Source organism: Salmo salar, chromosome ssa19 (assembly GCF_905237065.1).
Source record: "Salmo salar chromosome ssa19, Ssal_v3.1, whole genome shotgun sequence".
Classification (NCBI taxonomy): Eukaryota; Metazoa; Chordata; class Actinopteri; order Salmoniformes; family Salmonidae; genus Salmo; species Salmo salar.
The window spans coordinates 30551869-30579257 of record NC_059460.1 but is presented as its reverse complement, the minus strand read 5'-3'; the positions used below and the strand labels follow the sequence as shown (position 1 = coordinate 30579257).

Sequence of the window (27389 nt, the reverse complement as noted above, 5' to 3'; positions counted from 1 at the left end):
CATAGTTGAAGAATTTATTTGTGTGAGGAAACTGGAACCAATGGCTCTAAAACAATGTTTAAATAGTCCTGACAATGTTAGAAGAGCAAACATTGGCAAACTTAAAAAGGGGGGTAAAACCTAATCATAACTTCTCACTTTGATTACAAAAAAAGCTGCAAATAACACAAAAAGAAATCAAGTCTTCACAGTAGGTGAAAAGACTAAATCCATGAGGCGCAAATATTCCTTTCTTAACCAATCCCTCAAAAGAGACCATTAATAATATTAACATCAATAAAAAAAAAATACAAGTTAAAAATAGGCTCAAATCTCTAGCAGCAGTGAGAGTGGCTGAAGTGAATTTGAGCAACGGTTATTGGAAGGATGTTGGGCGACCATTTCAGACAGTTTATGCGGAGAGGTCGCTGCTGTTGAAGCGCTCTTGGTCGTAGACCTCCGCAATGACCTTGCGACCCCCGAACCAGCGGTCGTTGAGTGCCTGGATGGCCTTGTTCATCTCAGAGGCCATTGAGAACTCCACAAAGATCTTGACGATGATCTCGGCATCTTCCTCCTCGCCCTGCTTCTCCTGGTAGATGATGACTCGGTTGACGGCACCAAACTTGCCACACTCCTCAGTTACCTCACCCTCCAGGTCGTCATCGATGTCCTCTGGCCCCACCATGTTCCGTAACACCATCACCGTAGACTGGGGACGAGCACAACAACATGTCAATATGTATACCAATCCAAATCGCATTACATCAAAAAATGATCAACTTTTCAGTGAAGGTACTGCACCTTTTGTGAAATTTATGCCACGAAACAAGGCAAATATGACAGAAGCAAACTGGTAAGGGCCCAAAAAGGTTACCTTTCTTAGCACTGAAACACATTTAAAATCAGTGAAGTACAAGAAAATATTTATTTGCGTCCTGTTACCGTTTTCTATACGTTCTGCATGTGCTACACAAAAACCTGTCCCTGATATTTACACCTCTACTCAAAACAACACATTGAATTTACCTTTAGTGTTCACTGTATAATAGAATAGGCTACTGCAGAAAATGGATGATTTGCTCATATCCAAAAGCCTACATGTGATTGGGCAGGCGGAATGTAGTAAGAAATATAAATGCATACTGATCTGCATGTCATTGTGGCAGTAAGTGGAAAAAACTATTTGAAACCCTATTTAGCCTACTTTACACCTTAGACCAGGGGCGCAACTTTGGTTTTAGAAGTCGGGGGGACATAACTTAGGCTGTTTGGATAAATACTCCAAACAGCCTACCCGATCGCTCAGAGGCGTCCGCATGGTCCTAAAGAACACCGTTGCCTCGTTTAGTATCACATTCCAATGATAAAACTGGGGGGGGGACATGAACCCCCCGTCCCCAGTGAAAGTTGCGCCCCTGACTGTATATTACGCTCTCCCTCCCACACACGCTGCTCCAAACTTAGAAAAGTTAGGCACCAAAAATATTTCTGATTAAGATATAGCTTAAAATTACATTGAGTAGGCATATGCATCCTACCTTCGAAGCGCATCTTTGAGTAGGCTCTCTCTACCCCTTTTCCATTCTTCCTGTGTCATCCAAATTTGTGCATAGCATATTGGTCAAGTTACCAGGTTGTTAGCTAGCTAACATGAATAAACAAGGTTGTTTGTTATCAAATCAACAATAAGCGGCCTGCAATTAACATAAAACGGCCCGTGACCAGGTTTATGAAATTCTATCAAATGCATGCAAATTCACAGTAGAAAGGGGAAAGGTAGCTCCGATAATAACTTTTGAATGGTTTGGGCTAGAGACACGGTTTTCAAAGATATAAAGGCGCAAGCATGGCTGTCACTGTGCACTGTTTTTCCTTTATGGCACTTCTCTATGGCTACATGACAGCAAAGTCTAGTCAGACTGGTCTGTGCTTTTGGTTGTAACAGGCGAAATGAATGGACACAATTTGTCCACTTCACTTGCACTGCGACCCACTCCAATAATTAAGCCAGGTAGGTCGTCACTGTAAATAAGAATTTGTTCTTAACTGACTTGCCTAGTTAAATAAAAGGTTAAATAAAAATAAATCAAATAAAAAGCGACAAGTTTGCATCCCTGAAATATCTTTATCTTCATGTCTGGTCTTACTTCTGATTTCCTCAGCAGTTTCTGCATGACCATGTGTCTGGCGCTGCTGCCTGAGATACTCATGTGTTCTTGGTCGCTCAACATCTCCTGGCCTGTCCCGTCCTGCAGCATCTCCTTTTCCTCCTGCTTCTTCTTCTGCAGTTCTTGCAGAGAGGGGTTGGGTTGGGCTGGGTTGGTGATCACAGGCGGCGAGGCCAGCACAGGGTTGACCAGGCCCACCTGGGGCAGCACTGGCAGGTTTGGACGCACTGGCGTCACACCTTCAGGGACATGAGAGGGACATTTACATGCGTCAGCCATACAAATATGCACATAGTACACCAAATATTTGGAACACATTCCTAATACTGGAGTTGCACCCCACTCCCCCCATTTACCCTCAGAACAGCCTCAATTCATTGGGGCATGGACTTTACAATGGGTAGAAAGCATTCGACAGGGATGCTGGCCCATGTTGACGCCAATGCTTTCCACGGTCGTGCTTAGTTGACTGGATGTCCTTTGGGTGGTGGACCATTCTTGATACACACAAGAAACTGTTGAGCGTGAAAAGCCCAGCAGCATTGCAGTTCTTGACACAAACCGGTGTACCTGGCACCTACTACCAAAGCCATACATGCATAATCGATGGCTCAATTGTCTCAAGGCTTAAAATTCATTCTTTAACCTGTCTCCTCCCCTTCATCTACACTGATTTGAAGTGGATTTAACAAGTGACTTCAATAAGGGATCATAGCTTCCACCTGGATTGACCTTTGTCAGTCTATGTCATGGAAACAGCAGGTGTTCTTAATATTTTGTATACTTAGAGTTAGGGCTGACCCATTTTAGTTGTCTGGTCGATTGTTTTGTCGATAAGCTGTTGGTCGATATTTTTTCCCTCAGCAGTTAAAATTAAAAATTCAATAATTATGGCACATCTTGATTGACGCCTGTCTCAGTGGACTAATCCATTATGGAGGCCGTTGGGACGGCACACCAGTATCACCAGTAGTATATTTACTGTTATTTCCCATCATTTGTAATCTACAATGTTTGTTTGGCTACCATAATTTCTGTTAATGCATTCAATATATTAATATTAGTCTTTTATAGTTGTCATTGTCGGAGTGGACACGTTGTTTGCAGAGTGCACAACCTATGCTACACTTGTGAGAAACAAGTTTTGGTTTATTTCATTCCATTTACCAGTTGCCAATATAGTCATTGTCTTTTGTTTGGAGCGCTCCAGTCAATGTTGATTAAGGACGCGCACCTGATTATGGAATAGAAGTTGGCCTAGGCTACCTGGCCTGCGTGCAAATGTAGGCTTATAAATGTGCCCATTTGGGGATCTGATAGTATTTCTGATTGTCTTAACTCACCACCACTAATGAGCTGATGAGCTTCTCAAAGTGATATTTTCATCACCTAAAACAGAAAATAAACTAAGTCTGTTTTTACATCCATTGAGAATGACAATAGTTCCTCAATGTAGCCCATTAGAAAAATCTTTCCAGCTCTCCCCCTTTCGATAACCACTCAGTTTGAAAGGGGGGGAAAAAAAGTAATACTCTGATCCGGTGGAAACGTCATAAAATAGGTCTACCTGATTATTTCTTATCCCTTGCGCAAATATCCTACAGCTGTGTCCGTCTGGAGCTCACTGGAAACTGAGGGTCCAAAATATTTTATGTAATGATCCAAGTTTGTTAGTGCAAGCTTCAGGCTGGACCAAGTCGATAGTTAACACAATGTTTCAAGTTTATTGCAGACAAGCCATGTGTAGCCAATGTGACCTATTTTTATCATATTTTCTACCTGCAGGCTGCAACGTTTTATTTGTTGGCTTTATGTAGACTGTTTTTACATTGTTGCCAATGGCAATAGAAGTTATTTTAGATTTGAATAATTTTCATTTAGATAGAATTTTTATTAATCACACAAGTGATTCTGAGATCCGACTTCATTATAAAATAAATGAAACTGTTGCATGAACGTGGCGGGCCTGGCACAGCTCCTGGTATATGTTCATTACGTTTATTGGGGGGTCAATTAAGGAAGAACATCCTCTTCTGCAAACCAGGACAACAGGAGAGGATATTTTTAAAGTACTGGACAGCTTTGTGACATCAAATGAACTTTGGTGGTCAAGATGTGTTGGTATCTGTACTGATGACACAAAAGCCATGACAGGGAGACATAGTGGAGTGGTAAAGAGCGTACAAGCAGTTGCTCCTGACGCCACTTGGGTACACTGCACCATCCACCGAGAGGCTGTTGCTGCTAAGAGAATGCCTGACAGCTTGAAAGACGTTTTGGACACTACAGTGAAAATGGTTAACTTTGTTAAAGCAAGGCCCCTGAACTCTCGTGTATTTTTTGCAATATGCAATGATATGGGCAGTGACCGTGTAAAGCTTTTACAACATAACAACATGTGCTGGTTATCAAGGAGCAAAGTATTGACACTTTTTTTTTTTTATTGAGTTCTGAGCTTAAAGTTTTCTTTCTGACCATCATTTTCACTTGTCTGACTGCTTGTAGTTTCTCATACAACTGGCCTATCTGGTTGATGTTTTTTCTTGCCTGAATGATCTGAATCTAGGATTACAGGGACTCTCCGCAACTATATTCAATGAGAGGGACAAAATTGAGGCTATGATTAATAAGTTGGAGCTCTTCTCTGTCTGCATTAACAAGGACAACACACAGGTCTTTCCATCATTGTATGATTTTTTTGTGTGCAAATGAATTCAAGCTTACGGACCATGTCAAATGTGATATAGCAAAGTACCTGAGTGAGTTGGGTGAGCAATTATGCTGGTACGTTCCCGAAACGGATGACACAAACAACTGGATTCGTTATCCCGTTCATGCCCTGCCTCCAGTCCACTTACCCATATCTGAACAAGAGAGCCTCATCGAAATTGCAATAAGCGGTTTTGTGAAAATGTAATTTAATCAGAAGCCACAGCCAGATTTCTGGATTGGGCTGCGCTCAGAGTATCCTGCCTTGGCAATTCGCGCTGTTAAGACACTGTTGCCCTTTGCAACCACGTACCTATGTGAGAGTGGATTCTCGGCCCTCACTAGCATGAAAACTAGATACAGGCACAGACTGTGTGTGGAAAATGATTTAAGACTGGGACTCTCTCCAATACAACCCAACATTGCAGAGTTATGGCATCCTTTCAAGCACACACTTCTCATTAACCTGTGGTGAGTTATTCACAATTTTCGATCAAGAAATAAGGTTTTATATCTAAGATGGCTAAATAAAAGAGCAAAATTATTGATTATTATGATATTATTATTTGTGCCCTGGTCCTATAAGAGCTCTTTGTTACTTCGCACGAGCCGGGTTGTGACAAAAATTCACACTCATTCCTATGTTTAATAAATTAATCGTATAGTGTGTGTGTGTGTGTGGCAGGCTTACAATGATGGAAGAAAAAAAAAACATTTGAGAGTGCGCTGACCCTGGTGCTAGAGGAGGTAGGCAGCTGGAGGTTGGATGTTTGAAGGGCTATGGGACTATGAAAAGTTTGGGAACCACTGCTCTTAAACATTCAAACAGACCTAAGTGAGTGTGTAAGTCAGTGGACAACACCCTTTGTACTCACACATCTCAATACACACCTGTGATCATTCCGGGGGCCTGGGCAGCCATGACTGCCTGAGGGATGCCCATTTGTCCCATCGAACCCATTTGGCTCATTGGACCCATTTGGCCCATCTGGTTTGCCCCGGCCATCGCCCCCAAGATTGACGCCCCGGTCACAGCCTCCTTGAGAGAGGGGCGGGACGCATTAGCAGGAAAACACAGTGAGGTGGCACAGTCAGACTTCATACAGCATGTATAGTGTTCTACTCTGCATCTCACCTGTCCTCAAAGCTCAGCACCGATTAAACTTTTTTTTTTAAGTGGCAGGTCAATATACAATATTCTACTAGCAAAAGTTGTTAATATGTTATAATATAAACAACCACTAAACTTCCAAGACTACTATTTATTACTAAACATAACTATGACTAATGTCAGTGCCACTGCCAGATATAGCAGTGGGAGTGCATGCTTGAGCAGTGAGACTCCAGAGTGTAATTAGCCTACACGCCCAATTAGTTTACAGGAGGAACTTTAGCATCCCATTATTATCCTAGTACTTTAAATGACAAAAGCAAGGGCCAGTCACAGGATATACTTTTTAGAGATCTTTACCTTTCAATACGTATCTAGATACATGGGCTCCGATATGTTTTCGTTTGAAATTATTCAGTACAATTCAGTTCGTTTAGAGAACGAATCGATTTGTTTCGATGCACTAACATTTGTTGCATAAACACTAGGGCCGGGACGATACCAGTATCGCTATACTCGTTAGTATCCGGGCAAGGAAACAAAACACAAAGTGGATTTAACTTCTTAAGGAAAACCCTAGTGTTAGAAACAAAGATCATTATGTTGTTGAGCAAAAGCACACAATACTTTACATACTGCAGGTTTTTAAAGGACCAAAGAATTTGGTCTGTTTTGTGTTTACATTTTTGCCATGGAAAAAACCCCACTGTGATACTGGTATCGCCCAGCCCCAATAAACACATTCATTCATTGTCTGTGTGTGTTTGTCAGTGTTTCCGTTAGCTGGTAATAGCCAGCTTTTGGCCGATAATAAAAAGTAAAAAAATGTACCGGTAATTGGCACTGGGAGAAGAAAAAAATCTAATTGCGAAATAATGCTTTTTAGCCTATTAATTGATGGAAATACATTTGACTGGTCATGCTTATCAGTGTATAGGTTAATTTGCATAATTAGCAAGTGTGTACAGTATATTCGTTATGCATGTTATTTATCAAGTGTACAGCATACAGAGCAGAAAATCTGTCAGACAGCCGTGAGCGTGGCTACTACAGCATCTCAAACAGCAAATTCATAGTTGACAGAAGGCAGGCTTCATCAGCTCGTCACACCACTTTGCAATGAGCTGGAAACATATAATTAATTGTTTTGAAACCTGAGCGTTTTACTACATATTATGAGGCATGTCTTACCTTGCTTCAAAGTAGCCTAGCCAAATTCAGACCATTTATTTTATATCAACTTTCTTTAATTGTCCAGTAGCCAAAGGCACAACCTTAGGTCATATAAGAAACCAAAATTAGTTGTTGCATATTGGATCTCCTCTCTTTCTAAATTTCAAGAAATAAATGTGGACAGTTATTCTAACATCTTGAAAGTGGACATCAGAATTTGGTAAGAATCACCGCATAATATCGTTGCATCCTCAAATTGCATGTTCTGTTATTATGAATTACCTTAATCTAAATGTGATTTCTGTTATTCTGAGCACCGTGGGTGGACGCCCTAATCAGGTTATGCACTCAATGCATATGGGTCTTGTACATTTCTCAAATCTCCGATAAATTAAAATGCTTCCCGTCAAATGTCCAGCGCAACATTTTCCTAACAGAAACCCTGGTGTGTGTGTGTGTGTCTATAGTCCTCAAACTCAACTCTGGACCACGAAGCCAGTTCCACTGCTTTCTTTCATTGTTCCCCTCGAAATCGGTCACTGGCACCAGGGCATAAAATGAACAACCGCCACCTGTGGGTAGCTTTAGGTATGGCGGGTAAGAATGTTTATTTCACCAGCCACATTGGCGGGTGGTCAATTGGCAGGGCGAGCATTACGTTTGCAAATTAAAAATAGTCAAAAGTCTATATGAGCACATGTGCGAGTTGCGATTTATAGCAGAAAAATGCTGCAGTAGTAGTTTTCAAAAGTATTTCTGTTGTTTTGTTTCATAGCTGCTAAATCCTCTGCCTGATAGAATTGTTTCTGGAGGTGCTGCGCACAGGCATAAAAGTTGGTCTAATTTACTCCAAAGTCTACAAAGTGAGACTTTGTGCGCGTGTTTCTTGGCTATTTACATTTTGTTCACAAGCTCGGTTGTTTTCAACATTAGTTTGAGTCTGTTGCTTCAACTAATAGCAAAGAGACCACCTAGTCAGATCTCAAATCTCAGACACATCTGACAAAACTGGAGTGGCCTGTTACCATGGTAACCTCCCACCCTTAAAGGGGCAGCTGAACATTTTGTCTCATTTGGATTTTGGTTAGAAAAGAAATGTCACCGCAAACCGACGATTCGTAATGTTTGATTAGATTTTCTGACTGATGCATGTTATGTTTGGATCGTTTGGTGTCTGCGGACCGATGCATTTGTATCTTAATTAAACATCAGAATCAGAGACCGATGCAAATTGGTGAATTGTTACATTCCTAATACTTTTGCAACTGTAGGTTGAGCTCACATCACAACACAAGCAGATATGGCACAGCACATTTTGTTAGCAAATACACAGCAGTAGAATACTTTATATTGCCCTGCATTATCAATTCATCAAATATTATATCAAATTCTAGAACTACAGGGTACATCAAAACAAACACTGTACAAAACATTAAGAACACCTTCCTACATTGAGTTGCACCACCCCATTTTGCCCTCAGAAAATGGACTCTACAAGGTGTCAAAAGCGTTCCACATGGATGCTGGTCCATGTTGACTACAATGGTTCCTACAATTGTGTCAAGTTGGCTGGACCATTCTTGATACACACAGGAAACTGTTGCGCAAGAAAAACCCAGCAGCATTGCAGCTCTTGACACAAACAGGTGCGCTTGGCACGTACTATATTTTGATGAAATAAAATAAAAAATATAAAACTATCATGCCCCGTTCAAAGGCACTTAAATATTTTGTCCATTCACCCACTGAACAGCACATACACAATCCATGTCTCAATTGTCTCAAGGCTTAAAAAGCCTTCTTTATCCTGTCTCATCAGCAATAAAAGATCATAGCTTCCACCTGGATTCACCTGGTCAGTCCATGTCATGGGAAAAGCATTCTTAATATTTTGTACACTCAGAGTATGTTACTTAAAGCACAGAGAAAATCAGAAAAGTAAGCTTTATATACAAATTACATTTATCTTTAGTATATTAAAACTTTACTGAGGACATTTTGAATTATGGTTACACCTAGCTACCTACAGTACCAGTCAAAAGTTTGGACACACTTACTCATTCAAGGGTTTTTCTTTATTTTTACTATTTTCTACATTGTAGAATACTAGTGAAGACATCAAAACTATGCAATAACACACATGGAATCATTTAGTAACCAAAAAAGTGTTAAACAAATCAAAATATATTTTATATTTGAGATTCTTCAAAGTAGCCACCCTTTGCCTTGATGATAGCTTTAAACACACTTGGCATTCTCTCAATCAGCTTCATGAGGTAGTCACCTGGAATGCATTTCAATTAACAGTTATGCCTTGTTAAAAGTTAATTGGTGGAATTTCTTTCCTTATTAATGCGTTTGAGCCAATCAGTTGGGTTGTGACAAGGTAGGGGTGGTATACAGAATATATCCCTATTTGGTAAAAAAACAAGTCCATATTATGGCAAGAACAGCTCAAATAAGCAAAGAGAAACGACAGTCCATCATTACTTTAAGACATGAAGGTCAGTCAATCCGGAAAACTTCAAAAACGTTGAATGTTTCTTCAAGTGCAGTCGCAAAAACTATCAAGCGCTATGATGAAACTGGCCAAGAAACACGAGCAATGACATTAGACTGGTGGAAATCTGTAAGTCGAGATTTGAGACCTCCATGTCTGTGAGACGCAGAGTAGGTGAACGGATGATCTCCACGTGTGGTTTCCACTGTCAAGCATGGAGGAGGTGGTGGATGGTGTGAGCGTGCTTTGCTGGTGACAGTGTAGATTATTTATTTAGAATTCAAGGCACACTTAACCAGCATGGCTACCACAGCATTCTGCAGCGATAGGCCATCCCATCTGGTTTGCGCTTAGTGGGACTATCATTTGTTTTTCAACAGGACAATGACCAAACACACCAACAACTGTTCAGCATATGTGTGAACTCCTTCAAGACTGTTGGAAAAGCATTTCAAGTGAAGCTGGTTGAGAGCATGCCAAGAGTTTGCAAGGCTGTCATCAAGGCAAAGGGTGGCTACTTTGAAGAATATAAAATATTTTTTGGTTACTACATGATTCCATATGTGTTATTTCATAGTTCTGATGTCTTCACTATTATCCTACAATGTAGAAAATAGTAAAAATAAAGAAAAACCCTTGAATGAGTAGGTTTGTCAAACTTTTGACTGGTACTGTGCATCAGAAGTATATTTACCTGGAAGGCCAATAGATCCCTTTGGAAGGGAATCATACTTGCCTGGGCCGTTATCTTAGCGGTGGCTGCTGCAGCAGCCACGGCTGCAGCGGGGGGCAGGCCACCAGGCTGGGTGGGGGTCAACATGGGCATGGGAGGGGTCACAGCCTTGCCCACCCGCAGGTACTGGCCCCCCAGGTCAAACAGGTTCATGGAGGACACTGCATCCAGGGACGACTGGGGCTTGTCATACTCTGCCAGGGAGAGAGAGGGGGGGAGTTAGGAGGAGGACAAACACACAGCAACAGCACATCCTGAGGGCCGCCACCCGCCAGGGGCCTCTCTGCTCACCGACGAAGCCAAAGCTCTTGTGTCTTCCCGTGGTGGGGTCCCTGGCTAACGTGCAGGACTTGATCCTCCCGAAGGCCTCAAAGACGCTCTTGATGTCCTCGTCTGAGAGGTCGGGGTGGACGGAGGCAACGTAGATCCGGTTGTAGGCTCGTGCCTCCTCTGCCAGCTGGTCGATGATGGGTTGCGCCTGACCAATGTTACCTGGCCGCCCCACCTACAGCACAGATACCAGCACAGGGCCAATGAGTGGGGTGTCACAGCCACTGACCAAGCAACGCAACACCTCGAGCTCCAAAACCACTTAACGCCTTCAACTCAGGGCAATGCAATTACGCTTCTTTTCAAACTGTAACACCAGTGTTACACGAGTGTATACTCACTTATGTTATACTAGGGAATCTGTGTTCCATAGCTAGGGCTGACAGTGAAGCATGTGAAGAGCAGAATTAACAACCCCTGCATAAACGGTTGCTTTGTGAGAAGTTGCTAAAATTCACAGTTAGCCATTGTTATGCCCCAAGTGAGAGCAGGCCCGCCGGAGCCATGGCCCGGTAAGACATGGGTGCCAGCCCACGTAGACGTAAACAGAAAAATCTGAGCATTTGGGGTAAATCCTGAATGGAAATGCTCTATTAGAGATCTAAAGGAGACGCTTTCTCTTTGTAATTGCCACCTAATATATTCTTAGCCAAGTTTACACTAGCCTTGCTAAACTGCATCTGTCCACCAGGGCTAAGGTAATACGAGTGATATGAAATGTGACAACCTGCACTATAGTCTAGAGACAATGTCTTCTATCGACACACTATTTTCTTTAACTCTCACTCTTTATAGACTATAACATACCAACAACTTAATCACTTCAAAATTGTCAACTGAAATGTACTATAGAAATCATGAAACTAAAAGAAAAGTATAGCCTATCTGAAAATCATGTAGATAATAATTCTGTAAAGCTGCTACTATGACTTGTTCACTTACTCAGGCATGTTTGACCAACACTAAAAGAAAGGCTTGTTCAGATTGCCTTAAGCCGGAGCTGCAGCTGAGGATCAACTAGTGGAAATAGCTATAAATTAACAAGACCTGTGGCTGGCAATACACTGTCAAGGACCGACATGTCTCAGAGGTATGTCCTCTAACAACTGTCATCTATAGGTTAGTGTTTGGAGCGTCTCTTTGAGCGGCTATGTTGTATATGATCTGTGCTCCAGGTGGGGCGGCCAAGCAACACCAACCAGGCGCAGCCCATCATCAGCACATCTCGGACACAGAGCAACGCATCATCACACGCTGCCCGGGTATCCTAGAGGAACTGGTCACTAAAACAATGTGATGACATCATGGAGCAGAAGACAGCGCATACATTCACAAAAACACACACCCGCGCACACACAAACACGTGCGCACACACATGCAACCACACACACACCTTTAAATGAATGGACATACATACAAGCAAAGAAAGAAAAAGAAATGAGTGGCTTTAAATACACAGAATTAGAGATACTACCAATTAGTGATTCACCCAGAAATAGTTCAGTTACACACAAGGAGCGAAATGAGAAAAGGGGATGTCCGAACTGTCTCCATGCATCCTCGATAGAAAAGATTAAAAAGTTAAAAAGATGATAGCAGGAGCACTGCTCTTTCCAGGGGTATAGAGAGGGGGTTCTGAGAGGTCCACTTCCACTGGGCAGGAGGGGCTGCCTCTCCAGGCCACTCACCTTGATGTTCCTGCCCCCGAGCATAACCGAGTTCATCTGCTCCAGAGCCAGCTGTGCAGCCTCCGGGATCTCATACTCCACAAAGGCAAAGCCCTGCACGCACAGACATAGACCCATGAGACAAGTTACAAACACGAGCATGACAAATTCTCCAGTTGGGAATCATATGATTAATGCAGATCTAATTCTAATCCTATTGCAATTCTGTGTGGCGATGTAGTTTGAGCATGCTCTATAAACTGACCTTGTGCTTCATTGTAACTGAGTCCCATGACATGTCAATGCTCTTGATGGGGCCGAAGGGGGCAAAAGCCTGTCTGATGGTGTCCTCCCCGAGCTCATAGTATATGGAGCCCACATACACCCGGCACATGATGGCTAGAGCGCGCTGCCGCTGAGCCGCCACCTGGTAACCACGGAGAAAAACACACCATGATGCTTAGGGGGCCAAAGAAAGAAAGAACACACAAAATCAAATCTAGATGTGTATGGGTAAACTGTGATTTTTTTAAAATGTCTTTTTTTACATTGAGGTAAATCACTGGGAATATTTTTAATTCTCTATTGTGTTTGCTTTTCCCAACAATAGACATACAGGCCAATGTCAGGGATGGATGCAATCTGGGCATATGCAAAATAAAGAGTCCTGAAAAATGGATTTGTGACTATTGCTATCTATACTGAACAAACATATAAAACGCAACATGCAACAATTTCAACAATTTTACAGAGTTACAGTTCATATAAGGATATCAGTCAATTTGAATAAATTCATTAGGCCCTAATCTATGGATTTCACATGACTGGGCAGGGGCACAGCCTTGGGTGGGCCTGGAATGGCATAGGCACACCCACTTGGAAGCCAGGCCCAACCACCAGGGAGCCAGGCCCACCCAATCAGAATGAGTTTTTCCAGAAATACTCCTGTTTCATCAGCTGTCCAGGTGGCTGCTCTCAGACAAGGTGAAGAAGCCGGATGTGGGGGTCCTGGGCTGGCGTGGTTACACGTGGTCTGCGGTTATGAGGCTGGTTGGGCGTACTGCCAAATGCTCTAAAACGACGTTGAAGGCAGCTTCTGGTAGAGAAATTAACATTCAATTGTCTGGCAACAGCTCTGGTGGACATTCCTGCAGTCAGCATGCCAATTGCGCACTCCCTCAAAACTTGAGACATCTGTGGCATTGTGTTGTGTGACAAAACGGCACATTTTAGAATTACCTTTTGTGTCCAGCACAAGGTGCACCTGTGTAATGATCATGCTTTTTAAATAAGCTTCTTGATATGCCACACCTGTCAGGTGGATGGATTATTTTAGCAAAGAAGAAATGCTCACTAACATGGATATAAACAACATTTGAAAGAAATAAGCTTTTTGTGCATATGGAACATTTCTGGGATCTTTTATTTTAGCTCATGAAACATGGGACCAACACTTTACATGTTGCGTTTATATTTTTGTTCAGTATACAAGAATATATCAACAATTTTGTAAATGCAGACACTTATACAGCTACATAACTTTAAGAAATCTGTATCATTACTGTATTTATATGGGTGAAAGCACAAGAGGTGATGGAGATGCATGCCCCTCGCTAATATTTAGCCCTTGAAACTGACCTGTAGTCCAGGAGTGTATATGAGATGACATTTCAACATGGACAACAAACTAAATCAACACCTACAGTGTTGTGAAAAAGTACTTGCCCCCTTTCTGATTTTCTTTCTTTTTGCCTATTTTTGATACTGAACTGTTATCAGATCTTCAACCAAATCCTAATATTAGATAAAGGGAACCTGAGTCTACAAATACTTAACTTTGTTTATGAAATATGTCATTTGTTCACTCAGGTTCCCTTTATCTAATATTAGGTTTTAGTTGAAGATCTGATAACATTCAGTTTCAAAAATATGCTAAAGTAGAGAAAATTAGAAAGGGGGAAAATACTTTTTCACAACACTGTATATCAGTTGAGAAGCATCCATACAAAGATAAAAAGCCTGAGGAAAGCATTTCACACTTACGTCTCTAAGGGGAGGGAGGGATGGGTAACCACTGAAAGCAGTTTACTGGTTCCTTTTACTCAAGCATAGCTGCGTTATCACCCACAGGCGAACTAGGCGAACTAGTAACAGACTCATCTATTGCATAAGAGAAAAGTGATTTCCTATTTTACAACATAAAATTTGAGATTGCCAAAAAGGGATTCCGGTTTGAGAAGGTCTCATTTTAGTTATTGAAAGAGACTACTAACCCTCTTTCGCCCCACACCAAAGCAGGCTTTCTCAGCGTCAATCAATGCAAAGTAACATCATATTTATAAAGAAGACATGAACTTCCCTGCATTGATATTCTCAACCACATTTGCATTGCGATTTCAGGCTATAGAGCAAAAAGCCATAATAAATGTTCTGCTAAAAATCCCCTAATAAAAGGTTTGTATTGTGCACAAATACACTACATTGCCAAAAGTATGTGGACACCTGCTTGTCAAACATCTCATTCCAAAATCATGGGCATTAATATGGAGTTGGTCCCCCCCTTTGTTGCTATAACAGCCTCCACTCTTCTGGGAAGACTTTCCACTAGACGTTAGAACATTGCTGCAGGGACTTGCTTCATTCAGCCACTAGAGCATTGGTGAGGTCGAGCACTGATGTTGGGTGATTAGGCCAGGCTCGCATTCCAATTCGTCCCAAAGGTGTTTGATGCGGTTGAGGTCAGGGCTCTGTGCAGGCCAGTCAAGTTCTTCCACACAGATCTCGACAAACCATTTCTGTATGGACCTCGAACACGAAAGGGCCTTCCCCAAAATGTTGCCACAAAGTTGGAAGCACAGAATCGTGTAGAATGTCAATGTATACTGTAGCGTTAATATTTCCATTCACTGGATTTAAGGGGCCTAGCCCGAACCATAAAAAACAGCCCCAGACCGTTATTCCTCCTTCACCAAACTTTACAATTGGCACTATTCATTCGGGCAGATGTTCCCTTGGCATCCGCCAAACCCAAATTTGTCCATAGGACTGCCAGATGGTGAAACACGATTCATCACTCCAGAGAACGCGTTTCCACGGCTCCAGAGTCCAATGACGGCGAGCTTTACACCACTCCAGCCGACGCTTGGCATTGCGCATGGTGATCTTAGGCTTGTGTGTGGCTGCTCGGCCATGGAAACCCATTTCAATGTCACTCCCGACAAACAGTTCTTGTGCGGATGTTGCTTCCAGATGCAGTTTGGAACTCAGTAGTGAGTGTTGCAACTGAGGACAGACATTTTTACTCGCTTCAGCACTCAGCGGTCCCGTTTTCTGAGCTTGTGTGGCCTACCACTTCGCGGCTGAGCTGTTGTTGCTCCTAGACGTTTCCATTTCACAATAACAGCGCTTACAGTTGACCGGGGCAACTCTAGGAAGGCAGAAATTTGTCGAACTGACTTGTTGTAAAGGTGGCATCCTATGACGGTGCCACATTGAAAGTCACTGAGCTCTTCAGTATGGGCCATTCTACTGCCAATGTTTGTATATGGAGATTGCATGGCTGTGAGCTCGGTTTTATACACCTGTCAGCAACGGGTGTGGCTGAAATAGCCAAACCCACTAATTTGAAGGGGTGTCCTCATACTTTTCACCATGCAGTGTGTATAAATTCAAACAAATCCCAAATTTCCATTATGAATCTCTTTCAGTTTAAAAAACATTGACTAACAGCTGTTGCCACTAGTGGAAGTACTTCAGGGCACTTCTGAAATGGTGCAGTGGGCATACAGACACAAGACTTCATTAAAGGTGTAAAATGCAGAACTCCATCTGCCATTTCCTGGTTGCAAAAATTTAAAAGGTTTGCCTAATTTCAGTTTGTGAGACAAAACAAGCAATGTAAAGAGTAGAGAACCGTTGTACCATTAAACCGTTATATTTTCAACAACCAAAAATATTATATTTTCAGCTGTTTGAAGCTGGTGTACAAAACCGAAAGTAAAAGATGCTAAAACTAAACTTAAGAACGGGAAGCATAGAAATAGTGCACATAGAGAACAGATCTACCGCTTCTTAGACTTGCTTTCAATGAGAATGACAGATGTATAACTCACATACATATACATATATGAATGTGTCGCCCAAAAAGGTTTTGCAGCTTTAACCAGACTGAATTAAGAAGACGCAGCACATTGTATAAGAACTTGTCCCTCATAATTATAATATTTATAAACATGTCTTCTTTTGAAATATTAGTTATTTGGTCAGCTGCAATGGCTAGGATGGAGCCCAGAGTGGCCGATCAAAAAAGGGTAACAGTCCTTTTTATCATGAATGCGCACAGAGAAAAAAGTGTAATAATCTATTGACCGATTGTAAAGGTGAGAGAGGATCTCCAAAGCCCATTGTCACTGCTGCCATCTGAAAGACAGTAAAGATGAAAAAGGTACTGAAAAGTAGGTTAGATATATCTTTAAGCTTTGCTTTTTCAAATGTTGTTCCTTTGCTATACATCAGCTTTTAGAGACATTACACACTCCCCATAAAAAGCTTTCAGGACTGATTTGACTTTCCCTCTGCCACCCACTTCAAATCTTCCCCAAAACCATTTCACAACATCACCCCACAATCAAAACCCCTATGTGAAAACAAGTGCAAAGCATTCAACATGTTTAACAAAGTCTTCCTGCTGATCTTCTCCAGCTGAAAAAAAGAGGCAGAAACAAGAGGACAAATATACCCATCCTATCATCGTAAGCAGACAAATATACTTTATATGCTGTGCTGCTATGTTTTGTGCTACTAAACAATAAAGTAATGTTTCATACCTACAAAGCTCCCAGGGCAGATAGTCATATCGAATTACTATGTGACAATCTTGCTAATGGTCCAAGTTACTCTTAGATATGAGCCTATAATTGAGTGCCTGTGGTTGGCGTTAAGAGATAAGAACATATGGTCAACGACATGTAGAGTTAAGTTGCAGTTGTAAGAGTATAGAATTCTGCACGTCTCACCTGTAAGTTGGTAAGCTGTTGTTGTTGATGAGCAATGGTCTGCTTCACTAAGGCACTCTTGATGCTCTGCTCCATGGCATACTTCTTTGCCTGAAGAAAAGTCATTCAGCGTGAGAGAATAAAGGAAACGCGAGAGAATAATGCAACTGCAGGCAAACTGACTAATGTAGAGACATTACGTATACACCTGTATTTAGTAATGTACATGTAGTAGGCTCACCCTTTGTAGTGCCTCCTGCTGCTCCGGGGTGAGAAGCGGCAGGCCAAGCTTCGCGCCTGTGCCCTGTCCATTCTCCATCATCAGAGCCGTCCCTCCCTGAAGAACCACAGCAGTGAAAATACATTAATATGCATGTGAGGATCCTCAGGAGACATGAACACTTATTTATTGGAGAAATGAATGACACTTGCTGTGCACTGCACATTTGGTAGGCTACATCTCTCTCTTCTACTATGATCATAATAAGGATCATTTAGGTATAGATTGGGAATCATCACAGTGCATATGTCGTACTGGGGGGGGGGGGGGGGGGTGTCAGGTAATCTCAATATCAAAGACCAGTCATCAGTGATTGGGACGCTCAAGACAAGCGTGCGTAGAGAAAAGCTCCTTACCTACAACCTGCTAAACGCTGGGACCTCAGAGGCAGGATAACCCAGGGGGGAAGAGTGAATGGGAAGCCTTAACAATTCAAAAAAGTCTGAGAGAGAGAAAATGCCTTCAGACTAACATGATAGCAGCTGCAAGGCGGTAAACTTGGTATCCTTTATTTGCACCAAGTATTAACTAAGCTAGCTAATTTTATACAAACTTAGCTAGCTAACTTGCAAACTAGATAGCTATGTAGCTAGTTAGTTACTAGTAGGGGTGTAACGGTACATGTACTCGTACTGAACCTTTCAGGTAACTCGGTTCTTTCCGCACTGTGAACCCAAATAAACACACACACACACACACACACACACACACACACACACACACACACACACACACACACACACACACACACACACACACACACACACACACACACACACACACACACACAAAAAAAAATACGCCTTGAGTAAATCTGAGCTAAAAAAAAACATTTCAGGCTATTCTGTTAAAACAACTACAGCCTATGCCCTACACGCACGTTGTAATTACAATTCAAATCTTAATTGCCGCATTTCAAATTGTCCTTTTGTGAGGCGCAGCTGGGAACTAGTTCTGTACGATGGCGAGTGGTGGGGTCGATAAACCAGAATTGGAGGATCCTCCATCATCGTTTAAATCTCCAGTTTGGTTAAATGTTGGCTTCCCAGTAGATTACAACACCGATGGAAGGAAAGTTATGGATAAAACTTGAACAGTATGTCGCCACACTCAATGAGAATAGCCTATGCAGCTGATATCATCCCAGTATACCGGTACAAGAAAGAAACGCAAAGAAACACCACAACATCCCCTCCCCTCTGCATCCAAGCAGACCTTCATGCAACCCAAGCACACCTCCCAAATAAATTGCACGACCGATAAGTAAGCTACGTTTATAGTTTTTAGTTTATAGCCGCGGATATGCGCCCATTCTCCATGATTGAGAATAGGGGGTTTCAGCACCATGTTAACCTGTTGGGGATAGGGGGCAGTATTTTCACGGCCGGATAAAAAACGTACCCGATTTAAACTGGTTACTACTCTTGCCCAGAAGCGAGAATATGCATATAATTAGTAGATTTGGATAGAAAACACTCCAAAGTTTCTAAAACGGTTTGAATGGTGTCTGTGAGTATAACAGAACTCATATGGCAGGCAAAAACCTGAGAAGATTCCATGCAGGAAGTGGCCTGTCTGACAATTTGTAGTCCTTCTGTTGCATCTCTATCGAAATTACAGCATCTGTGCTGTTACGTGACACTTTCTAAGGCTTCCATTGGCTCTCTAAAGCGTTCAGAAAGCGGAATGACGGGTCTCCTGTCTCTGGGCAAAGTACAGCAGCAGAGTTTGTAAGTGGCCTGCCTGGGGACAGTGAGTCTGGAGATGCGCGTTCACGAGACTTCATCATTTTTTTATTTCACTCTGAATGAATACAACGTTGTCCGGTTGGAATATTATCGCTATTTTACGAGAAAAATTGCATAAAAATTTATTTTAAACAGCGTTTGACATGCTTCTAAGTACGATAATGGAATATTTTGAATTTTTTTGTCACGAAATGCGCTCGCGCATTCGGATAGTGACCTGAACGCACGAACAAAACGGAGGTATTTGGATATAACTATGGATTATTTGGAACCAAAACAACATTTGTTGTTGAAGAAGAAGTCCTGGGAGTGCATTCTGACGAAGAACAGCAAAGGTAATCCAATTTTTGCCCCAAACTTGGTGGGTGTCAAATTAGCTAGCCGTGATGGCCGAGCTATGTACTCAGAATATTGAAAAATGTGCTTTCGCCGAAAAGCTATTTTAAAATCTGACAGCGTTTGCATAAAGGAGTTCTTTATCTATAATTCTTAAAATAATTGTTATGTATTTTGTCAACGTTTATCATGAGTAATTTAGTAAATTCACCGGAAGTTTTCAGTGGGTATGCTAGTTCTGAACATCACATGCTAATGTAAAAAGCTGGTTTTTGATATAAATATGAACTTGATTGAACAAAACATGCATGTATTGTATAACATAATGTCCTAGGAGTGTCATCTGATGAAGATCATCAAAGGTTAGTGCAGCATTTAGCTGTGGTTTTGGTTTTTGTGACATATATGCTTGCTTTGAAAATGGCTGTGATTATTTTTGGCTGGGTACTCTCCTGACATAATTTAGTTTTGCTTTCGCTGTAAAGCCTTTTTGAAATCGGACAACGTGGTTGGATTAACGAGTCTTATCTTTCAAATGGTGTAAAATAGTCATATGTTTGAGAAATTGAAGTTATAGCATTTTTTAGGTATTTGTATTTCGCGTCACGCGATTCCAGTGGCTGTTGAATAGAGTGGGACGCTAACATCCCACTTAGCCCATAGAAGTTAAACAATGTTTCGGTTCGGAAAATGTGACATTGAATTTATCAGACATTTGAGAAATTGACCAGAACCCATATGCATTGGGTGCGTAGCCTGATTAGGGCGTCCACCCACGGTGCTTAAAATGACAGAAATCACATTTAGATTATGGTAACATAATAACAGAACATGCAAGTCGAGGATGCAATGATGTGCGGTCCTTCTTACCTAATTATGTTGCGCACTTTGAAGATGTTAAAATAACTGTCCACGTGTACTTTTTCTCAGCCAACAAGACGAGTAACGAACAGCAAAATCACTAGCCTGTGTCAATCTACTATCCCCCATAGTAGAGAAGTTTCCTTACTTATCTACAGCTTGTCGAGAAAGAAATAGCCTATTCCAAACCGACTGGGACAGTTGAGGGACACTAGATCCCAAATTCATAGGCCTAGGCTACATAAAGCAAAACTTTAACCTCTCTGGGCTAGGCGGGACGAAATCGTCCCACCTACGCAACAGCCAGTGTAATCCCGTGGCGCGATTTTCAAATACCTTAGAAATGCTATTACTTCAATTTCTCAAACATATGACTATTTTACACCATTTTAAAGACAAGACTCTCGTTAATCTAACCACACTGTCCGATTTCAAAAAGGCTTTACAACGAAAGCAAAACATTAGATTATGTCAGCAGAGTACCCAGCCAGAAATAATCAGACACCCATTTTTCAAGCTAGCATATAATGTCACAAAAACACAGAAGACAGCTAAATGCAGCACTAACCTTTGATGATCTTCATCTGATGACACACCTAGGACATTATGTTATACAATACATGCATGTTTTGTTCAATCAAGTTCATATTTATATCAAAAACCAGCTTTTTACATTAGCATGTGACGTTCAGAACTAGCATACCCCCGCAAACCTCCGGTGAATTTACTAAATTACTCACGATAAACGTTCACAAAAAACATAACAATTATTTTAAGAATTATAGATACAGAACTCCTTTGTGCAATCGAGGTGTCCAATTTTAAAATAGCTTTTCGGTGAAAGCACATTTTGCAATATTCTGAGTAGATAGCCCAGCCATCACGGCTAGCCATTTAGACACCCACCAAGTTTAGCCCTGACCAAACTCCGATTTACTATTACAAAAGTTTGATTACCTTTGGTGTTCTTCGTCAGAATGCACTCCCAGGACTGCTACTTCAATAACAAATGTTGGTTTGGTCCAAAATAATCCATCGTTATATCCAAATAGCGCCGTTTTGTTCGTGAGTTCAAGACACTATCCGAAGTGTAAATAAGGGTCACGAGCATGGCGCAATACGCGACAAAAAAATTCTAAATATTCCATTACCGTACTTCGAAGCATGTCAACCGCTGTTTAAAATCCATTTTTATGCCATTTTTCTCGTAAAAAAGCGATAATATTCCGACCGGGAATCTGCGTTTAGGTAAACAGAGGAAAGAAAACAAAGCATTCGGTCGACGCGGGCACGCGCCTGAGTCTCACAGTACCGTAACCAGCCACTACCCAAACGTGCTACTTTTTTTCAGCCAGAGCCTGCAAAGCCACGTTTCAGCTTTTTGCCGCCTTCTGAGAGCCCATGGGAGCCGTAGGAAGTGTCACGTAACAGCAGAGATCCTTTGCAATGGATAGAGATAATCAAGAAGGGGAAGAAATTGTCAGACAGGCCACTTCCTGCATGGAATCTTCTCAGGTTTTGGCCTGCCATATGAGTTCTGTTATACTCACAGACACCATTCAAACAGTTTTAGAAACTTTAGGGTGTTTTCTATCCAAAGCCAATAATTATATGCATATTCTAGTTACTGGGCAGGAGTAGTAACCAGATTAAATCGGGTACGTTTTTTATCCAGCCGTGTCAATACTGCCCCCTAGCCCTAACAGGTTAAAAAAGCAATGAGTCTGATGCAACAAATGAGAATATTTAGCCTAAAATGTTGATAAACTATTATTTCTTCACATTATAAGCGCAGCAATACACAGTAGGCTTCGTGCGAATGTTTGTTCCACAATGCAATTAGCGGGATAACACTTGTCAGAAGCGCACCACACATGTGAGCGGTTTCATGTGACAGATGAAATATCTGTTAGAAATTTAGAAAGAGAGATCTAATATGCAACAACTAGCATGGGATGCTAATATGATGCCTTTGGCTACTGGACAATGAAAGAATGAATTTGGCTAGGCTACTTTGAAGCAAGGTAAGACATGCCTCATAATATGTAGTAAAACGCTCAGGTTTCAAAACAATTAACTATATGTTTCCAGCTCATTGCAAAGTGGTGTGACGAGCTGATGAAGCCTGCCTTCTGTCAACTATGAATTTGCTGTTTGAGATGCTGTAGTAGCCACGCTCACGGCTGTCTGACAGATTTTCTGCTCTGTATGCTGTACACTTGATAAATAACATACATAACGAATATACTGCACACAAGCGCTAATTGAATTCCACTCAATTATGCAAATTAACTCATACACTGATAAGCATGACCAGTCAAATGTATTTCCATCAATTTAATAGGCTAAAAAGTATTTTGCAATGGGATATTTTCTTTTCCCAGGCCGGTGGCAATTGTTTTTAGCGGGTATTATTGGCTAACGGAAACCCTATCGTGAAAGTGCTCGAGCCACATTACGTACTTCCCACTTGCACCCATTTCAGCAAACAGGTAGCACCTGTCCAATATAAGCAAGCCAAAGCTTTCAATACACTTTCCAATGCACCGTGTTGCGCTTAAGGCTCGACGTTAAGGCTTGTCCGGGGTAAGTAATAAAAAAAAAAGACAGACAACCACAAAATATTTCAGTTGTCCATTAATAAAAAGTAAAAACAATTACTCCGATCACAATTGGTTCAGGCAGCGCACAGCAGGGAATGGTTGACATTCTAAGTAAATCGGTCTTCTCACAAAATCGTCTGTAGTGTCCGAACGGTTTGGCCTACAAACTATTATGACTATGGAAAGATGAGACTCTCACGAACACGATGGTGCTCTACGACCCCCACAGTTAGGGCTGTGATTTTGTCAGCCGTGATTGTCAAGCAAATAACGGTTGGTCTCACGGTAATTGACCGTTAATTAACACATTTAGCATCTCCTGGCTTCCACACCTACAAGCCACTGATGCAGACATTTGGAACATCTACATTTTAAATCCATGTAATATAGCCTACACCTTCACAATAAATCCATTATTATTTTAGACAGTTCTAAAGAAAAATGATATGAAGAAAATGTAGTCTATTTCAGAAAAACAGAATAGCATACTCTGAGTTGTCCTTATGTTAGGTCCTGATCTAGTTAATACCTTATGGCTGTGGGCTACACTAATTCATTTAGCAGACAAGATTTGGTTATAATTCCATGGCATTATTTTATAGTATAAAGAATCTAATTGAACTAAGCTGAATAAAATAGAAAGGATATTTTCTCCCAACGATTTGAGGGAGTGCGCACATGCATCTATTCTGTGTTGAGCGGTTAACAAAGAAATAGGTCCACCAAAATTCTTAATTTAGAGTTATTAAATGTAACTTTAGTTGTTCTACAAACGTTGGGCTATATGTTTTGATTTTTAATACATTGTAAGGCTGCATGCGGCGAAGGTCAAGTCATCCAAAACATGACCCGCCAAACCACGCTTCTTAACACCCGCCTGCTTAACCGGGAAGCCAGCAGCAATGTGTTGGAGGAAACACCATTCAACTGACAATCAATGTCGGCCTGCAGGCACCCGGCCCGCCACAAGGAGTCTCCAGAGGGCAATGAGCAAAGGCAAAAAGCCCCATCAGCCAAACCCTTCTCTAACACGGGCGACACTGGGCCAATTGTGTGCTGCCCTATGGGACTCCCGGTCACGACTGGTTGACACAGCCCGGGATCGAACCCGGGTCTCCAGTAACGTCTCAAGCACTGCAGTGCTTTAGACCGCTGCACCACTTGGGAGGCTTTCCAAACTATTCTAATAAAGTGTTGTTCCTAAAGTTGCAGCTTTTAAATGGGAATAATTATCAAAGTTGGAGTCTATGCTATTCTCATTCACAGATTTATTTTGAATTACAAATATTTTAACCCACAAGAAGTGAAATTGAGCAAAATACCAAGATTGAAAAATATAATGAGTCAAAAGAACTTAGGCTACAGCTGAGGAAAGCTTATGAATGAACTGTGTAGTTGGCCTAGGCCTAGTTCCATATTATTCTAGGAATGTGCAACCTACCTACAACGCATATAGTAGCCTAGACGAATAAGAGAGGAGGATGATGAAAAATTGCAAATAGTTTATAATTATCCAGTTCTGAGGACAGCAGTCGCTCTGCAGCTCATTATGATTTTCAACCCATCAAAATACGCCAGGAAGGCTCTGTGACGGTGTCACTCGCCTCGTTACACAGAGCCAGATATGTACAGGAGCCTAGGCCTCTCTTTCGTGCTACAGCTCCACTAGAGTGGAATAGGCTATTTGGAAAATTTTGGCTCCACCAAATATATTTTGCCAATATCATGATGCCTCTCGTCCCTCGTCGTAGCACACTAGCCAAATGCGTAGCGGGCCATTACATGGCCGCTTGGGGGCGATAACATCATCTATGTATGGAAAAGCCCCGAAAATGATTTCAGACCCCTCCTTTGCACTTCACTCATTTTCAGTCACCCTTTTGGTTGATGGTGTTATGGACTTTTTGTTGTTGTTGGAACAAGTGGCTTAAGCTTTCGGACAAGTAAAAAAAATCTGTCTTACTTGTCCCGAGAACAAATGGCAAAAAAGTTAATATCAAGCCCTGCCGCATACTTAACAGTGATAGCCCCTTTCTCATCACATTACCCTGGAGTGGGAGATGTACCTTGCTACGGCCACGCATCTGGCACTGAAGGGAGCAGTGTCATGGTGCGTTCTCGAAGATGGAAGTGGGAATTTACCACATAAAATTGGGAAAAATCCACTTGAATGGACCTCCAACTAATTCCTACTGGGAAACTTGTCTATCATCCTGAGCACCCACCTCCCACATAGTGACCTCTGTCACCTATTAACGAAATACCTCTAACAGCATTTTCTGTAATTAAAAGCAATTTATTAATGTGGTTTTTTAACTCTATAATTGGTTTACAATCATTAAAGTTGTACTTGTAGTTTATGGTTGACGCAGCTTGTTGACCATTTGCCAATGGACAATTCTCGAGTTCAAATCACATGAATGCATCCAACTGGTATTTATGACTTCACAACTGGAAACGTTAAATTCCCACATAGTTACAAACGCAGCATCAGAGTGGAAAACCTGAGGCCCACATAACAACCCTGTCACAACAGACAATGGCAGGAACATTGTGAATGGCATTTAATTTTCCCGCTGTACCGAAACGTGATAACAAAAACGCAATAGTACGTACCCAACCGTGGGTTTGGTGAACCGTTACACCCCTAGTTACTAGATAATGCGAAGCATGTAAGACGCTTGCTAGTTAGCTAAATGACTAGCTAAGTTGCTACACTTGAGTGGAGCTCAATCGTAAGTAACGTTAGAATAGTTGAGGCGAGCTAACGTAGCTGATTAACTTGGTCGTTGCATCTTCTTTAACATAGCTACCTAGCGTATCACTATTTTCAATCATGCATTGTAATTCCAACAAGGCAGTCTAACATACTAGCATCTTTACCAGTGAGCTAGCAATTGCTTTATTTTTTTTTAGCTAGAAAGCATTAGTCTAGATCCAATTGTCGCAGTAGTTAGCTAACTTAGCTTGCTAGTAGTTGATAAAGGCCGCATGCCTAAATTCAGGTTTTGTGAATTAAACGTGGTTCACGGGAATAAACCAATCATTCCTACAAGATATGTAGGTTCACAACTATTTGAGAAACAGGACTGGGACAACAATAACTAAGTTCATATTTAACTTATTTAGCAAGTTATTTACCGCAATCTCGGTCACCGCCATGTAGCACACCTACTTGAATAGGCCCTCCACCAGTTTGCGAGTACCGCGAGACTTGCAGGACAAACACTAAACTCGAGACCGGTGAAAGAACATCGCGAGAGCTTGATTTCAGGTCAGTGTTCAGGCACTGAGGGATGGGGCTGGAGAAATGTAACCACTCAAATGCATAGACAGAGAGATGGATGAAAGGACTGACCATCCCTCAGAATTAAAGTTTTGGCTTCTGATGGGGTAAGACCGTTGAACTAAACCCGGACTATCTGCATTGTGTGCCTCCCCCCCAACCCCTCTCTTACGCTGCTGCTACTCTCTGTTTATCATATATGTATCGTCACTTTAACTATACATTCATGTACATACTACCTCAATTGGCCCGACCAACCAGTGCTCCCGCACATTGGCTAACACGGCTATCTGCATTGCGTCCCGCCACCCACCAACGCCTCTTCTACGCTACTGCTATTCTACCTCTTCATCATATATGCATAGTCACTTTAACCATATCTACATGTACATACTACCTCAATCAGCCTGACTAACCGGTGTCTGTATGTATGTTTTTCACTGTCCTTTTACTGTTGTTTCTATTTCTTTACTTACCAATTCAGTGGTGGTTCTAGACCATTTCAACTGGGGGGGGGGGCAGTTGTACTGTTAGAGGGGCCAGTTACATTAGACGTTATTGTTGTCATATCGTTTTCTTCACTGCATTGCAGGCAAAATACCATGTTGATAATCATCATTGTTGCCACTGTCTAATAATGGATGTAAAAAAAGGATAGCAAAAATGTGTTATATAAAAATTAGTTCATACTCCACATTTAGGGGGGCCACAAGGGGGTCCAAAATTGTTGTCACAGGGACACTGCCCCCCCCCCCCAGAACCACTAGTGTACCTATTGTTCACCTAATACCACTTTTGCACTGTTGGTTAGAGCCTGTAAGTAAGCATTTCACTGTAACCTGTTGTATTCAGCGCACTTGACAAATAAACTTTGATTTGATGAGGCAAGTTATATTCTCAAACAAAAA

The 27389-nt window shown here is 41.7% G+C and overlaps 1 protein-coding gene and 1 long non-coding RNA gene across 6 annotated transcripts; both read right to left on the bottom strand.

The window, feature by feature from the left end:
* Positions 1-26440, bottom strand: LOC106578667 (poly(U)-binding-splicing factor PUF60). Of its 5 annotated transcripts, XM_014157734.2 has the most exons (12): positions 26337-26404; positions 18004-18089; positions 17609-17704; positions 17389-17478; positions 16742-16792; positions 12639-12800; positions 12395-12487; positions 10668-10881; positions 10338-10570; positions 5751-5898; positions 2130-2389; positions 1-691 (listed from the first exon to the last, which is right to left on the bottom strand). In XM_014157734.2, exons 3-12 carry the CDS (start codon positions 17687-17689, stop codon positions 392-394), a joined length of 1632 nt encoding a protein of 543 aa, XP_014013209.1. In that variant the 5' UTR covers positions 17690-17704; positions 18004-18089; positions 26337-26404; the 3' UTR covers positions 1-391. The 5 variants fall into 5 exon arrangements, with proteins under 5 accessions (XP_014013209.1, XP_014013208.1, XP_014013211.1 ...); XM_014157733.2 differs by lacking the exon at positions 18004-18089 and having other exon boundaries at positions 26337-26440; XM_014157736.2 differs by lacking the exon at positions 18004-18089 and having other exon boundaries at positions 10380-10570; positions 26337-26440.
* On the bottom strand, positions 16829-17382 carry LOC123728995 (uncharacterized). The gene is made up of 2 exons (XR_006760703.1): positions 17200-17382; positions 16829-17074 (listed from the first exon to the last, which is right to left on the bottom strand). It is a non-coding gene; the product is annotated as an uncharacterized lncRNA (long non-coding RNA).
* Positions 26441-27389: the final 949 nt, after the last annotated feature.